We start from the raw sequence: 18,205 nt of genomic DNA on the forward strand, positions 1-18,205 counted from the left end.
ATCCTGCATCCTCAGCTTCACAGTGTGCTGTTCAGCCACTTCCATATTAGTCACTTCACCAGCCAAGGACACACTATGTAGGATACAGGCCATCCACTTACCAATGGAAACCCCAACGGTTTCTGTCATTTATTTGGTTGCGTAAACACTCCAAGTACCAAACCAAGTGCTTGTCTAATCATACAACGACCCTAGAAGAAGGCTCTCTGATGAGGAAACTGGGGTTTGTGGAAGATAACGGACCTGTCCACACACATCAGGTATGGGGCAGCCAGTCCATCAGACTAAAATGCCGAGGCTCTTTAACAACAGATGTCCTCACCCCGCACCCCCAGCCCATCATGGAGGCCGCAACTCTGACAGCAGGTGGTGCGCTGAGAGCCGAGCCGCAGAGACTTACGTTTCCCTCCTTCTCAAAGTCAGGTGGCAGCAACTTGACGAAGTTGTCAGGAAACACTCCTCGTCTGCCGTTCAGTTCTCCTTCCCACCAGCCCACGTCAATGCAGTCCTGGGAAACAGGAGAGCAGAGTGAGAAAGGGGGCAAGCGCCTCACGGAGAGCTCTGATACCCCTTTTAGAGAGATGGAAGTGCTTTCCCTGAGGCAGCCATCAATGGTTCCTAAGACTCAACAGTACAAACCCCAAAGTTGGATGGGAGGACAAAAGCTCCGGTGTCCTAGAGCTGCCAGCTGGGACTCGAAACCCAATGAGGCTTTTAGAGGCCCTCCAGATGGTGACTGCAGCCATGAAATTAAAAGACACTTGCTCCTTGGAAAAGTTATGACCAACCTAGATAGCATATTAAAAAGCAGAGACATTACTTTACCAGCAAAGGTCCATCTAGTCAAAGCTATGGTTTTTCCAGTAGTCATGTATGAATGTGAGAGTTGGACCATAAAGAAAGCCGAGCGCCAAAGAACTGATGCTTTTGAACTGTGGTGTTGGAGAAGACTCTTGAGAGTCCCTTGGACTGCAAGGAGATCCAACCAGTCCATCCTAAGGAGATCAGTCCTGAATATTCATTGGAAGGACTGATGCTGAAGCTGAAGCTCCAATACTCTGGCCACCTGATGAAAAGAACTGACTCAGTGGAAAAGACCCTGATGCTGGGAAAGACTGAAGGTGGGAGGAGAAGGGGATGACAGAGGATGAGATGGTTGGATGACATCACTGACTCAATGGACATGAGTTTGAGTAAACTCTGGGAGTTGGCAATGGACAGGAGGCTTGGCGAGCTGCAGTCCATAGGGTCACAGAGAGTCGGGCATGACTGAGTGACTGAACTGACTGAGAGCAATAAGATCTTTTTCCCCCTCTTAAAGATAGGAGAAAATATATTTTCTTCATTTTAACACAATGAAATTATTTCATTAACTGCAAATGTGGGTTAGAAAACATCACACACACAAATGTTCCCTTTGATTAGCCTGTCACAAAGCTTGTTGAAATTAAGAAGGGCTGGGTGACAGTCAGCCAAGTGGGAGAAAAATCCCACCCTGTGCAATCTCATTAATGCGCCTTCTCCTCCCCGTGTTGAGGGGGCACAGTCATCATGAAAAGCCCTTCTCCCCACCCTACAGAGCTTAGTGTTTGCTCACTAAATGAAAGAAGAAATCTATTCATTCTCCCAGATCAAATCTGCTTCCCTTGGAATAACCCCTATTATGTTCATACCTTTGTCGAACGTTTGAGTGCCTACTCTGTGCCAAGTCCTGGGGACAGAGCTCAGTGTAGCCTTCATAAGCTTCTATCCTGAGCCTAATGGCCCCACGGCACTCCCAGGCACTCAGCCTCATGCCAGAGAATCACCTGCAGGTTTCCCCATCCTTGGTGGGTGGGGAGTTTGATCTTCTCTAGTTCGATAATAAATCTCGTATTTGTTCTCTGGGTCCAATTCCACTTCTCCCCCACCCAATCCAAGACCTACTGGCCTGTTGTCAACCTCCTCACTTGGGCATTTAATCCTTCCCTGTGTATGTACAACATACGCACCACTGTCAAGCACATGTTGTTGACAATTCTCAGACTGTGATCGACAACTTCCAGCTAAAAACCCAAATGGGCAAAGTCTTTCCCCCAGAGAAATGCTTTTAAAATAAATGCTCGAGAAAGTGAGGAATTCCTGTTCAGGGCCCACAGAGACACACTCGTGGTCCTTCACGATACCGGTGGGGCTGGGGGAGGGCTCAGGCAGGCTCAAGCAGCAGATGTGCAGCTGGCCTCGGGCCTGGCACTGAGCCCTTGGAGGCCCTGGCTTATGTGACTCATGTGTGCCTTGCTAGAGCATCCAGTCCAGCAAAGACAGAAACACAGTTGAATTTTTCACCATCATACCCCCAGCCCAATGCCACATATAATAATTATTTCTGGAGTCAATGAAGGCTCTTTCTAATTCCAAATTCTGTGATCTCCCCTCAGTCCAAGACTAGGATTATTGCAGGACAAGATAGTCTCTATCTGCCCCAAGCTGTGAGGATTCTATATAAGTTAAGGCAGAGTCCACCTCAGGTGAGAAGTAAATGCTCACCATTGTCTCTTCCCACAGGGGTAACTGTTAGAGAAGACTCTTGAGAGTCCCTTGGACTGCAAGGAGATCCAACCAGTCCATTCTGAAGGACATCAGCCCTGGGATTTCTTTGGAAGGAATGATGCTAAAGCTGAAACTCCAGTACTTTGGCCACCTCATGCGAAGAGTTGACTCATTGGAAAAGACTCTGATGCTGGGAGGGATTGGGGGCAAGAGGAGAAGGGGATGACAGAGGATGAGATGGCTGGATGGCATCACTGACTCGATGGACGTGAGTCTGAGTGAACTCCGGGAGTTGGTGATGGACAGGGAGGCCTGGCATGCTGCGATTCATGGGGTCACAAAGTCGGACACGACTGAGAGACTGATCTAATCTGAACTGTTACAAGGCTAGATCGACTCTTTAAAAGATAACATGGGTTCGGGAAGTGGGTCCTACATTACCCCAAGCAACATCCTTAGACAAAGACACTTGAAGCATCAAGTGCAGATTTACTCAGAATAAAACAAGGTTCAAAAAACTTACAATCTGAAAGAATGCTTATCTTCTTGGAAAATGACAACGTGAAGCTGAGCTAAGTGTTTTGGTCCTGCCCATGTCACATCACTCCCTGAGCAATCTAGCATCAGTCCTGAAATAATGGATTCATGAACAGGGGTTGTGGAAGCAGAATCTGATGGGTTGTGAGTTTCTTCCACCTCTGAGAAACCATTATGTCCTCAACAGTATCAGGAAAACTTATGAAGGAGTACGGGTGGAAATTCTTTACTCCTAATTCTTAAAAATTAAGTCTTTCAATCCAGAGCCTCTGTTTCTGAGGAAATGCCTGGTATATATTTTTTTCTCTTGTTTTTCTCTGGACAAGTTCTTGTCATCTTCAAAACCCAACCTGAAACTCACCTGTAGGAAAGTGACTATAATGAAAGCTTTTATCTTTTCTCTAACACTCAGAACTGTGTTAATTTGCATTTCATGATATTCCATTTAACACACAACTATTACATATAAAATATATGTCAGTTCATTCTGTAGGCACCAAACATTAAACATGCAAAAGAACATTATCCCTAACTCCAGGGAGCTTAGAGATGTGTGTGAAACACACACATGCACACTAGCACTCACATAACATACAAGGTCTTTTTTTGATAACTGTATCAACCACGAGCTCTGGTACCAAAGAGAAAAGAATCATTAACAGCTTTTCCAATAATCTTGGATCTTTTCATGTGTGAAGGGTTTGCTTATATGAGGGCTGAATTTTTCTCCACGTTCATTTCAGATCATCTGATACAGACTTAGGTCTGTAAAAGGCACTCAAATATTGTTTAGTGCTGTCTTTCTTTTGAAGGCTTTTTTTAACTTTCTAAATGGTGCAAATCCAAGCTTCCCATTAGTCTTATGCAATCAGTAACCCAAGAACCACTGTAATGAAGCTTTCGGTTTTGTATGCCAGAAAAACAATAAAGAACATTTTAATAAGCAAAAGCATATTCAGAATAACTTCAGAACTTATGTACGCCTACAGGGGAAAACAGTGCATATGACAGTATATTTATTATACCTCCCATCAGTGATGAATAGCTTGGATGGCTCATCTGGGCTCTGCTTTTTAAGGAAAACATGAATAGTGCTAATCGCTGTGTAATTCAAGGTATGAGAGGGGAAGCATGAAGGTGGAACACAGTGTGTCTAATCATTCTGACCGGTATAAGAACAAACACAAGGTTCATGGATAAGTACACTGAAAAGAGAAAACTGACATCATGACTTAGAATACTAAGAAAAATGAAAAGGGCATCTGCTGCAGGACAGAAAACAGCCACAGGGTCAAGATGTCTGCAGTGGGAGCGAGATTTAGAGAACTGAGACTTTTTTCCTCCTAGCAATAGAAGCTAATTTAAGGGAAACAGGAAAAATTCTGACAGTAAACTGAGAAGTGAAAATAAGTCCTCTTCAACAAACCAGACAGAAGAATGAGGCTTTTGGTGGCAGAGATGAAGAGAGAATTATTTGTCTGAGGGCTCTACTTCCAGGAGTGTGAAACAGCAGCGAATTCAATTTATTTAATTAGGACCTAAAACATGCAGGACAGGAGAGGAATTCAGAGGGGAAAGAAAGTCATCGTGACCTTATGGGGCTCCCAAGCTCAGAGCCAAGTGAAAGAGGCAGGCACGGCGAATCAAGATTGCACTGAGACCCAGGCAGCAGTGCTAGGCTGGATCAGCGACAACAAGGGGGGCCGAGAGAAGCCTCATCCTCGTCTGGAAGGAGAGGACAAGGGCAAGAATCAAGGTCATGAGAAAGGCCAAGGGCGGGGTCTCCAAGGGTGAAACAAGGGAAAAGGGAAAGCAGGAAGCTGGGGTCATGGATGAGAACATTCGAGAATTGGCCCTTAGAATGAAGGCAATGCTTGCCTCCCAGGAAGCGCCAACCAGTCTCTACTGAAGAGTGATGTGAGGGGTGAGGCAAGATGGCACTCATGAGTGATGAGGGCAGAATGGACAATCAATGACTTATGAGGCCAGAGCATCATCAGGGTGGAGTTTTAAATGTCCCCCAGGAGGATGGCAGGAGGTGGAAGAAGGGAGAACAATGAGGCAGTAGCTGACCACTAAGGAGAGAGGTAGTGCTGTTAAAATACTGGAAGATTTTACAGTGACCATATAATTTATTTCCAAATCTAGGACACTATTAATAATTATACCACAGGTATAACCCAAGACGATGGCTACACTAGTGAATTTTGAGATTTCAATAAGGATGAGGAAAGGGCAATGTATGCAGCTAAAGGGATGGTCTTTAAATGAGGTGGAAGTTTGCAGTGGGACAGAGTAAAAGATCTGCATGTATTATAGATGAAAGTTTCCAGAACAATGATGACTAGAAATAAGATCTATTCACATGCAAACAGAGGAAAGTAGACCTTGACCCTTATCATGAATCAAAGAGCATAGAAAGAATTATATTTCTGACATAGGATATACACTCTTTTATGATTTAAGTCCTCAAAATGGTTTCTGTATGCCTCATCCCCAGGCAGATATTAGAGTAAAATATATTTTTCCTTGTAAAATACAAATGATATGTTTCCTTTTAAGGAATGAATAAACAGAGCCTTAGGTGTGCTGTACTCCAACCTATGTTCCACACTGTATCTATCTCATGAGCCAAGGTATCTCAGAGAGAGGAGGAAGACAGTGAATTGGGGCCATCAGATACTTCAGTGGTCCTCCAGTGATAAAGACTCTGGGTCTCAGTTCCGTGATACACAGGAGAAGATGAAGTGTAAAGAGCAACACAACTGCTGAACTGCTGCTGGTGGGTGTCATCATTATTGTGATTCCAGGAGGGTAGTCCTAGAGACCTCGAGGGATCATGAGCCCAGGAAAGCGTCTTGATTAAGTATACAATACATCTGTCACGTGACTCAGCATCATCTTCCGGTGAAACTCCCTGGCAGAGGCTCACACTCTTGGAGGGAGGCTAAGGCCCCAGAGTGTGTCTGAGGAGGGAGACTGGCCCGGCCCCCCATGTCAGGCATTAGTCCACTCCACCTGCCAGAGGGGCCCTGGGGAACACGGAAGCATCACCACTGCGCACAGCTCTCGTGCTAGGGACCAGCTTAGAGGTGCTCTCTGACATCCAAGCTGGCGGCAGGAGTCACCAGTGAGCCCTGCTCTGTCTGCCTCTTGTGTAAGAACTTCAAATGTTTAAAAAGACCAACTCGCCACCTGGCTTGTAAACTGTAAAACCCGGCTGCAACCTCATGTGGGGCTCCATTTGGTCCAGAGTGCAAAGCAACCTCTTAGAGCAGTGTTTCTTTAAGCTGGCTGCACATTTAGAATCACTTGGGGCTAATACCCCACACCAATTAAACTATAAATCCTGGGGGTGGGGGTTAAGACTGAGAAATCAGTGCCTTTTAAAGGTCCCTACGTCCTTCCAATGTGCAGTCTGAGAATCAATGATTTAGACTAAGCCTTCTCAAACGTGTATACTGTCCTTGTGTGAAGACGACAATTTGGATTCAGTAAGTCTGGGGATGGTCAGAGATTCAGCATTTTAATAGGTTCCCAAGTGATCTCAATGCTACTGGATGATAACTTTGAGTAACAAAGTTCTCAAAAATGGGAAGCTCCATAGAAACAAAGAATCTTATTTTTATACTCTGTATCCACCAAACACCTAGCACAGTGCCTGGCAAATACTGATGATGAGTACATGTCAGCTGAATGGATGAACTGATGGATGGCCCAGTCTCCTCTCAGACTACTATTCCACTTCTCACAATTTTCAAACATCCAAAGTGAAGTCAAGTTGAACAAGGAAGAGGAAGGTCTAGATTAGCTACACAAGAAAGCTTCATTTATATAATCAGGCTTCCCTGGTGGTCTGTACTGAATTATTTGTTCATAATTGTAACAATTTAAAAAGTACCTTTCAAAGAGAGGTCATGTTTTCTAAGACATTGTACATGGCCTATGTGAGTTGGGACAGGAGTGTATAGTTCAGACATATAGTTTGCTCTTATGTCACCCCAGCAAACTTCAAAATGATGGTTTCACCAGCTGGTCCTCTTGAAAAAGAAAAGTGCTCCCCTGGTGGTCAGCTGTCCCTACATTCCCTAGTACTGATTTCCCAGAAGTTATCCAGCATGACTGTTTTTCATGACCTTCTCTGATGACTGAAATATCATTAGAGGAGAAAGGGAGTGTTATGTGATTTCAGTGTGGCTGTCAAGTGAGCCTCTGAGTGCCTCGAGGGGGTCTCACACTCTCAGTACCCCACCAGCAGTATGAAAAGTGCTGTTTAATATTTACTAATGAACGCCTTCTGCATGGAGCTTCAGGGGGGCTGTTGAAAGGACACTTCATGGAAGCCGAAGCCCAGGAGCACTTTGTTCTGCCTCAGCTTGTTAACACCTTCTCAAGAGATGCAATTATTCTGCATGGCTGGGATTTCTGCTCAGTATTTCCAACATCCCCTAAGTCAGTTACTCCAGCAGACTCATCAACATCACAGTCTATGAGGTAACAGGAAAAAAGAGAACCATGTCTATCTCAGTGTCAGAAGAAATGCTCATCAGAGCATAGTTAATGAGGGAAGTCAAGGAGACCATTCCAGGGACAAGCCCACTAAAGAAGATGTCACATTTCAAGTGTTCACATCCTAGGATGGGTGAGGCTTAGGCAGTCATTCAGTTTTATGATACTGGGAAGTAGTGACCTCAAAGAGATTGTCTACTTCTAAAAGAAAAAATCCTGACTTTTTATTGGGCAACAACTTACAGGCTTTGCTATACTTATAACCTTTTCGTTTTACATATTGTATGACTGGTAACAAAAAAATTAGATGAATAACACACAAACAGCATTAATCAAGCTTCCTTTTAGTCATGTCAATATTAATTAAAGCAAGTCCTGATGCCTGAAAATTGTATTCAGAAATAACTGCATGCCCTTTATAAGCTATCCATACCACACCTCACATTTTTGTGCTTCCTCTTACATCTGGTCATCTGTGACTGTATAATCTCAACAACCATGCACTGCACACTACATTATCAAAGGACTGGATTTTGTTGTCTTCCCTGCAAGAGTGTGGAGTTTCATTATGGTGGGCATGTTATTTGCAAATCAGCTCAACCTGTCGAGGCTTAGTTTTAGCCTTCATTCAGGGTGGGTCTAGTGTAGCACTGGGCTTCCGAGGTGACTCAGAGGTAAAGAATCCACCTGCCAAGCAGAAGACACAGGTTTGATCCCTAGGTGGGGAAGATTCCCTGGAGAAGGAAATGGAAACCCACTCCAATATTCTTTTGTTTTTTTTAAAATGTCTTAGTTTATTAAAATAAATGTTGTACATTCTTGGCATGACCAAAAATAAATGATAATTCATATTGTGCATAGGTTCTTGGTCATGAACACTCCAGTATTCTTGCCTGCAGAACTCCATGGACAGAGGAGCCTGGTGGGCTACAGTCCATAGGGTTGCACAAGAGAGAGTCAGTTAGCAAATAAAAAACAACAAGGGTAGCACTATTCCTATGACTGACTTTTTGAGTTGTCATTTGGATGCCAAGTGTGTTCAATGAAGTTTTCCTAGTCTGCTTGGCCAGAACTCCAACATCTCCAATTACTGATATCTCTAGGATATCTACTCATCTCACAGCTCACCCACACCTCCCCTCCCATACTTATTTTCTGCTGGGCCTGGAAGACTCTTGCCCTACTGATGCATGCTTAGTATATGGCCAAAGATTCAAGGGACTCCTATATATAAACTTCCAGAGCTCACTCTTTGCACAGCTCAATCTTCTGCAACTCCCTGCCCTGAAAATTTCATCTACCTCAACAGTTGTGAGTTACAAACAGTTACAGTCTCTGTTTCCTCTATCAGATGAGTCTTCTGCTCTCTGTGCTCCAGTGCCCTGTACTGCAACTAGAAAGTTGTTGTTGCTGAGTTGCTAAGTTGTATGAGTCTTTTGTGACCCCGCGGACTGTAGTCCTCCAGGCTCCTCTGTCCATGGGATTCTCCAGGCAAGAATACTGGAGTGAACTGCCATGCCTTCCTCCAGGGGATCTTCCCGACCCAGGGATCCAACCCACGTCTCTGATGTCTCCCGCACTGGTGGGCGCATTCCTTAGCACTAGTGCCACCTGGGAGGCCCAAAGTGGCGGAAGGGCAAATCTAATGCATCCTTCACTCCATCGTGGCTGTAACCGGAAGTTATATTCTCACTTGAAAATGTTGTTTCTTTAATCAGAGTGAATTTATTTTATTCTAGATAGAATAGAACTTTAAACTCTATCTTTAAAAGTCTGAGCTATTTCAAGGTCTAATTCCCAAAAGAAGTCTAGGGAAAGAATTTCTGAAATGAAGACACATATAAGGGTTTTTAATTATCCCGGAGTTTCCTTTGCTCGTCATATATACTCTTCTCTAACAAGGAAGGTAGAATATTCCCTAAGGAAAAGTCGAGTCACTGTTAACCATTTTTATATGGAAAAGTTAAATATATACAGTAAGTTAGTGACACCCAATCTTTTCTAGGTAATAGCACATCTATAAAATGCTAATATTTTGATGACACACTGCTGGAGGCCTGACATTGTTGGAGGCCATCAACTCGGGAGAGGGTGGGGTTCCACCCCTGAAGGCCCTTTGCATCCACACAGGAGAACTGAGAGGATCACTCCTATAGCCCGCTCAGAGCACAGGGGTGAGGAAATACGACAGAAGTAACATTTGAGTTCAGATTTCACTAAGAAATAAGAGAAAAGTTGAAACCAAATCTCAGTCCCCAGAAAGAAAAGAGAGTTTTCACAGGCATTATGAGAGGCAGGCAGACAGGAATTAGGGGAGACTTTTATAGGAGACAGCCCAGAGCAGAAGCCTCAAAACCTCTGGGCTCATAGATGGTTTGCCTCTTAGAAAAAGATGCTTCTATATGGAGCCCTTCAGAGAACAGCACCCAACAGATGCTACCATACTGGCCCAACTCCAGGGTCATCACTCACAATGGGCATCTCCTGGAACTGTGAGACGTGGCTATATAGTTAATCACAACAAATATATACGAATTGCCAACTGATTTCATTTGCAGCCTATACAATCCTAAGTCTTAGGAAATGTTTATATTTTTGTCCTTTTTTTTTTCCTAACAGAATGAAAGACTTTGTTCCCTCTTAATTCTACTTCAAACGTCAGTAATCATGTGAAAAGCGGATGTTTGCAGAGAGGGCCTTTCTTGGCTACTTGTACTCTGGCTTTCAGAACGATCAGAAACATAACATATAAGGGCGTGTGAACTAGCATTACGTCGAGTGCAGATCATCAAGGTGGCACTTTTGCATTTTTTTTGCCCATTTAAATATAATTAAGCATGTGAAATTATATAACAATATGTTTTCATAGAAACTTCTCATTTTCTACTTGTTAGGTCATTTACATTGAGAGGACCACTTGATGCTAAATTTTAGAAGCTGTTTCTAATGGCGCCTTCAGCTCATCCAAATGGCTAATGGCATAATTTACCTCTCAAGGCTGTGCATCCTATAGCAGAGATTTCACTTATGTTTAGAGAACTATATTGATTCTGCACACAAATACATGCTTTTCTTCCATTAAAAGGATAGTAGGTTTAATAAAAAATCATTTTGCTTCATTACAAAGACACTGGCACTTATAAAACATATTTCATTATGTTTTAAGAGATGTTCTTAGCTCCTGCATCACCTCTAAGAGACACAAAGAAGGCTGTTAGGGTAAGGGGGGAGGATTCTTCATTTTCCAAATAAGCACCAGGAAGGAATAAGAAGTGAAGGATATAGTCATGATCATTATGAAGGTCAAGAACACCAAGCCAGCTGCAGCAGCTAATGGTAAATTCTTACTTTCCATCTCCCTTTTATTTATAAGACAAATGTACATTTCTTTTCTTTCTTTTAGAAAAGCTTATTCCTTGGCATAAAAATTTGTTTGGAGTCTTTTCTCTATACACAGAAAATTTAGCTTCTAGGCCTGTGCAGTGAGTGAAAAATATAATTCCCAGGTCCAATCTCAGTCCTCAGGCAACTCAGCCGAGTTCAGACCTGACCAGTGGACTACAGCTACACTCGTCTACCACCTGGAGGAAAAGGGGGCACAGGAGTGCAGAGGTGGGGTACATGAAACAGCTCTGCTATGGGAGCTTCATGGTCTCTTGTCTTACAAAGAATATTCCCAGCAAGACTCAGAACAAAACCAAGCTCTTTGAAATTCAGGCAATTTATGTATCAAGCAATTATTTACTAAATACTGAGGCTCAGATGACCTTGGAGGAAAAACAGATTAACCAATCACATTCTCTCAACAGTACCTTTGCAGACCAAAAGTCTGTAATTTTGCCGAACTCCAATGCATCAGTTTTTTTCTTTCATGAACTGTGCTTTTTGTGTCCTAACAAGTCTCTTCTCTTATGTTTTCATAAATAACTTTTTTATGTCTTATGTTTTCTATGCAGATCTGTGCTTCATTTTGAGTTAATTTTTGCATAATGTGTTATATTAGGTTAGGGCTCTTTTTTTTTTTTTTTTTTCGCCTATTGATGGTCTATTGTACCAACACTATTTCTTGAAAAGATTATCCTTTCTTTCTTAAATTTTCTTTGTACCTTTGTTAAAAAATTAATTGGCTATATTTTTATGGATCTGTTTCTAGACATTCTGTTTCAAGGGCTAGCAAACTACCTCCCATGGGTCAAATGTGGCCTGCTACCTATTTTTGTGCACCTCTGAAACTAAGAATAGTTTTTACATTTTCAGATGGTTTTTAAAAATCAAAAGAATAGTATTTCAAAGTATATGAGAATTACAGGAAAGTAAAATTTACATGTCCATAAATAAAGTTTTATTGGCACTCATCCATGCCCATTCATCAACACCTATGACTGCTTTTGTATAGTTGACACAGATATTGTATAGCCCATAAAATCTAAAATATTTACTCTCTGGCCTTTTACAGAAAAAGTTTGCCAAGACCTGGTCTAGGATATGAGAATCCTTATCCATGCATAATCTCAGGGGTTCTCTGAATGATATTATAAAAAGATACTGTAAGGACAGAAGCTTTAAATAGAACCTCTGAAAGCCCCGAGGAGGGCAGAGAAGGAAAGCATTTAATAGCCAGCTACCCATTCCAACTAGGACTAAAATATAAAAGCTTTAAGTAAAATTATTCTTAAAAGGATGAGTTTTACTGCAACATGTAGTTAACTACAAAATGGGGAAACTTTAAGTCTAAAAGGTATTTATTTTTAATGACATTTTCTTAAATATCTCTATGAGTCATAAACTAAGAAAAAACATTTGCAGTGTGAAAGATGACATGATAATGCCATGAATAATATGGTATTTTTATAAAGATCAATGGGAAAATTACAAAATTTTCTACTTGAGTAAACATTTTAAAAAATGCAAACACTTATCAGATTAGCAGAGATGACAAAGAATGACAATACCAAGGGATGATAAGGATAGGGAAACATTCTCATTGGCTCCTGGGGGGAGAGTAACTGGGAGGCGATCTTTCAGAACATCACTTAAATGTCTTTAAAAGGCACTGAGACAGGACTTTCCTGGTGGTCCAGTGGTTAGGAATCTGCCTTCCAATGCAGGGGATGTGGGTTCCTGGGAACAAAGGTCCCACAAGCTGGGGGGCAATTATGCCTAGGCACCAAAACTTGAGAGCCTGAGTGCCACAACTGGAGACTCTATGCCCCACAACTACTGAGCCCGAGCACTCTAGAGCCCATGCTCCACAAAAGAGAAGCCTGCGTGCTAGAACTAGAGAAAAACCATGGCAGCAATGAAAAGCCTGTGCACTGCAATGAAGACCCAGAGCAGCCAAAAGAAAAGGCACTGAGGCAGCAATACAGCAATGTATCATCATGAAATAATAACTGCTAACATTTATCCAGAACTTACTATCAGCCAGAGATTTCAAGTGCTTTGCCTCCTTTAACTCGTTTCATCTTTACACCAAGAGGTAGCTACTGTTATCATCTCCATTTCACAGATGTGAAAACCAAGGCACAGAGAGACTGAGTAGCCCACCCAAGGTTACACGAGTAGTAGAAAGTGGTAGGAATGCTTACACACATGAGGATCTACAAATAAGGTGATGACTACAGGCAACATGGTGCAGAATAGGGAAAACTCAGAAACAAGCAAATGTAAAAGAGGACTGTGGTCCGCCATACATTGGGATGTTAAGGAACCATTTAACCTTGCTGCCAAAGATAGACATGATATACTGGGGACAAATGAGGGTACACAAGAGTGTACATGATATGACTTTATTTTTACTTTGAACTGTAATTGTGTGTGTGTGTGTGTGTGTGTGTATGTGTATGTGTATGTGTGAAGTCTGAAAGAACACAGCTCAAATATTGAGAGAGATATCTGAAGGTGATGCGGTCACAGGTGATTTTGACTTGCCTTCCTATTGATCTGTCTTGTTCTCATTTATTCCCTGAGAGTAAGTATTACTTATTTAATTTTTAAGTAGAAGAGGGCATCAGAGAATGAGATGGCTAGTGGCATCACCAATGCAATGGACATGAACCTGGGCAAACTTTGGGAGATGGTGAGGGACAGGGAGGCCTGGAGTGCTGCAGTCCATGGGGTCGCAAAGAGTTGGACACGACTGGGCGACTGAAAAACAACAAATTAAAAGTGCACCCCACGCTACTTTCCATCTCAGAAAAGTATATTTTAATAAAATGCAAATGTGAATGTAAAGAGCTTTGAGATACTTTAAGAAGACAGAGGCTATAAAACTATAATAAATCAGTTTCATCCTAAGAAAAGTTAAATAATAGAGGGGCATTTCAGGGAAAGTACAGCCCTTAATTGCAGGGGAGTTCAATATACCAAGAGAGAACTCCCAGTCAATGGGCATTCGTCTTTTCTTTTTTTTTTTTTTTTTTTTTTTTTGGCATTCGTCTTTTCTTTTTCCTATCATAACTTATCACAACAATAACTATAATTTTAGTTTTTATTTCTAAAGCACTTTCAGTCACAACATTTCATTTAATCCTACAACAATAATACAAATAAAAAGGGTGGAAACAGAAAACAGAAAAAAGAGTTTCTCTAATTCCTTAAGAGACCTGCAGATTTTTATGTGTGTGTTGGAGGAAAAAAGTATTCCAAGATGCTGGGGCAAGGGTGACTGATGTCCTGTCACTTAAGCACAGCACTTGCGAGAGAGATGATAATTAAGTTGAATAAACACAGGGTCCGTTCAGTTTTATATAATTTGAGGAAGCATGCAAAGCTGAGAGTCGGCATCAACTGCCAACTCATCTGTCAATGAGAAATCTGCAATCATCGAAATTTCCAGGTGGCATTGTTTTGACTGTCTACTGGCAAGCGCAAGTCCTACTTTTATCATCTTCATCTAATTTAAAACCGTGTCTCTGTGATGGTACACAAGCTCAGGAAGAAGAGTTTTGAGCAAATGTGTTTCTGGTGCCAGGAATCTTCCTGACGGTCTCAGAGTCCAGGTTACTTTTATTAGCAAGACAAAACAGCAGCAAACTGTATTCCTGGGGCTTTCCAGTGGTCTGAGGAAAAGATATATTGTGACTGCTGTACCCAGTCAGGACATATGCAGTCTAATAAGACAGGCTATACCGTGAGAAATACATCCGAGGCCATAAATGACTCATTTGCTGAACACTGACATTTTTCAAATGTGTGTAAACCCAGATGATCCCAGACCTATGCTTAACTTCTTCATTCACTCATAAAACACGTCCTTCTAATGGGTCTGTCAGCATGTCATCATTTTCAGGGTGACACCTGCTAATTTACTCTTCACCCCTGAAACCACATTTAATCCTACACTTTAGCTCTGCTAAAAGCTTCAGCAGTTTAGAGAGAAAGGGTCAAGGCCAGCAATCTATATAGCTGATCAGCTTTCTTCTTCCAAGCTGAGAACCTTTCCTGAGATTTCCAAAGTCACTTTCCCATGGGGAGAGGAGCAAGGGAGTCTGGATGCATTTTTCTCATGAATAAATGTTTCAACTAATGAATTAATGGAAGGGAGGCAGGAAGGGAAAATAAACATTAAAATAAACAAAGGAAAGATCATAACAGAAAGACTTAGGAAGGAGCTCAGGGTGACTTTCTTTTCTTTCTCTCTTTTCCCCTTGCCCTCCCTGCTCTCTTCCTCTTTCTCTCTTTTTTCATGGTGACAGCAAGGAGAAAACTAACCAGAATCCAGAAGAGAGAGAAGCGAAATGGGCTGGGCATGGGAAGAAGTGGAAGAAAGAAGTAGGAGAAGAGAGCTTCAGGCACAAAATGAAGCAACATGAGCCCTGTGCTGAGCTCAATGTGTTCTCTGCACTATGATTCCATTTCTGTAGATGCGACAATGGAATCAGCAAGTCCTGATTGATTCTGACCCTAACAGGTCACAGCCACGGATACCAAAATGTCAGAAACGGATGGGGGAATGGTGTCGTAATATTGTTTTCCTGATAAAATAATGATGTCATGAATTTAGAAAGAAAATCCCACAGGCACTTGCCCTAGATATACCCAGCAACAACACGTCAGACTCAATCAGTAGACAAGAGTTACCTCAGGGAGTGACCGAGCCCCACCTACTGCAAGCACCCACAGCCCCACAGGAAACAGCAGTCCCGTCCCACCAGCCCCCACAGTCAAGGTCAGGAGACGCCTCTGCCCTGGCGTGGCTGCTGGTGACTAGGAGTCTCTTGGGAAAGTCTCTTCCGGGCTCTGGGCCTCTCTCTGTTCCTCTTTTGTCACCAGGACAGAACACCCAGGGTGCCATCTAACTCCCAGGACTGCTGTGACCTCAAGCATTTGGGGTTCCTGGCTTGCAGCATCCCCAAGAACAGGCGAAATCCCTAAAAACAGGCGAAACCCCTAAGAACAGGCGACATCCCTAGCTGGGATTTTTTTCACAGTGGTAACCTTAAACCACTTCTACCTGTAGCTACTCTTCTGGCTTCCTTCTTTCTTGAGAGGTGCATGTATCAGTTTTCTCCCCCAAACATCAATGGTGTCTGCCTCTCCTTCCCTCCAACTACACTACATTGTGACTTTAGTCAATAATAGTACCTTTCTTCATATTTACCTTGATATTGTCAAATAGGCTGTATAACCATGAAGAAATGGGGGTGTCTGTTTGCCTTTAATGGGTCAAAGACACAGCCACTCAGGGGAGCCTTTTGATAAGATATACCCGAGTTCTAAAGGAGTCACGTGGGAAGCCCTTCCTCCCTGGTGAGTGGGGACCACTATTCTGGGGCCAGGAGGCTGTTGGCCAAGGGCAGGGACATCGGCCCTCTCCACAGCTGGGCTCGCTCTGCCCCAGGCAGCAGCGGCCAGGGCGCACACATCCTTCACAGCCGAGCCCCACCTGACCCCCCCAGCTGCTCTCAGTCTTTCTCCAGGGAGCTTCTTGGGTTGGAAACCAGACCCAGAGGCTTCTGAACCCTTTCAATCATGCTCTGAGCACAAGCCAGGAAGGCCGGGATGGGGGCGGCAGGAATGCAGACGAAGGAGCTATTTTTGAGTGACTGGAAATAAAAGCTAAACACAGGTGTGTTCTGCACCCATGGAAATGTTTCCAAATCCACAAGAATTCTTTATAAATAAACTAAAAAAACACACCACTGGAGTTGCCACATTTCATCCTGGTTTCCAGGGACACACACAAATAGTTCGGGCCAGTGCACATTATTTCTGGAACTGAGGAGCGCTTACAGGCACCCACTAAAGGTGTCTGACTCATTTTCTAGCAAGCTCTATGAACTGACAACCTAGGACTGAAAATGAGGGTGATGTTTGCCCTGTGACTCCTGCCACGGCTCAGAAAAGCAGGGCAAAGAGAAATCAGTTTAACTGACTATAAAATGAGACCGCAGCTGGCTTTTGGGGTAAATTGATAAAATCTACAGCAAAAGCCATCAACACTTAGAGAACAGCAATTCTGAACTTTCAACTCAACTCATAATGTAATAAAGAACCATATCAAAATGTAGATTAAACAAATCATGGTGAAACTATTCATTCTGCAATATGAAAAGCAAACAGTCATCTAAATAAACTTGTGAGTGATCCCTCAACTTGGAGCAAGAGGAAGATTTTTTTATAAAGCAGGCTTGACAGACTCAGACTCCATCCTTCCCATCTTCAGCAGGCAAAGTACTTTTGGCATATTTTCTTTCCAATTCTTGCTGAAATCTCACCCATTGCAAAATTATTTTTTTAATATAACTTTATTTATTTATTTTTGGCTGTGCTGGGTCTTTGTTGCTGCTCAGGCTTTCTCTAGTGGCAGCGAGCATGCTCAGTCACTTCAGTCGTGTCTGACTCTTTGCAACCACAAGAACTATAGCCCACCAGCTCCTCTGTCCATGGGATTTCCCAGGCAAGAATACTGGAGTGGGTTACCATTCCCTTCTCCAGAGGGTCTTTCTGACCCAGGGATTGAACCTGTGTCCCCTGCATTGCAGGCAGATTTTTTTTTTTTTTAAGGTAAGAAGTGGATTTATTTAGAAAGAAACACACTCCATAGACAGGGTGTGGGCCATCCATCTCAAAGGGCAAGTGTGGCCTTCAGAGAAACACTCCACAGAGTGTGGGCTGTTGCAACAACTAAGCCCGGCAACACGACTACTGAGCCTGTGCTCTGGAGCCTGGGGAGCAGCAACTATTGAGCCCACGATCCACAACTACTGAAGCCCACATGCCCTAGAGCTGAGCTCCACAAGAGCAGCCACCGCTATGAGAAACCCGTGCACCGTAACTAGAGAGTAGTGCCACCCCTCCATGTGGAAGCCAGGTGCAGGGATCACGTGGACAGGGAGGATGCCAAGCGCTCATTTTGCAAGTGTAGTTGTAATTATCTGTAAGCTGCTTCATAGGTCCAAACTGCTTCTTAACATTCAGCTAGGGAACTGGGGAAAGCAGTCGCAACCCTCAGGACACTGAGAGCAGCCTTCCACCTCCACCTGGTTCCCTGCTCCCTACTGGGTGGATGGGACCAGGAGAGAGTCCCACTCTGACTAAAGAAGCTCTTTAGAAAACTCCACTTTCTTTTATCCGGCAGGATTTCAGGCTGGGAGGAAGGAATGAAATCACCAGGATGAATGAGTTC

General features: G+C 43.0%; 1 protein-coding gene across 9 annotated transcripts in view; it reads right to left on the minus strand.

Annotated features, from left to right (window-relative positions):
- SH3KBP1 (SH3 domain containing kinase binding protein 1) overlaps positions 1-18,205 on the minus strand; it is a 333,390-nt gene that overhangs the window by 65,407 nt on the left and 249,778 nt on the right. For all 9 annotated transcript variants that reach the window (XM_027533395.1, XM_027533394.1, XM_027533396.1 and 6 more), the window contains one exon: positions 401-508. In XM_027533395.1, the coding sequence (XP_027389196.1) occupies positions 401-508 (108 nt within the window). The remainder of the gene's footprint in view (positions 1-400; positions 509-18,205) is intronic.

The sequence above is a fragment of the Bos indicus x Bos taurus genome, chromosome X (assembly GCF_003369695.1).
Source record: "Bos indicus x Bos taurus breed Angus x Brahman F1 hybrid chromosome X, Bos_hybrid_MaternalHap_v2.0, whole genome shotgun sequence".
Lineage (NCBI taxonomy): Eukaryota > Metazoa > Chordata > Mammalia > Artiodactyla > Bovidae > Bos > Bos indicus x Bos taurus.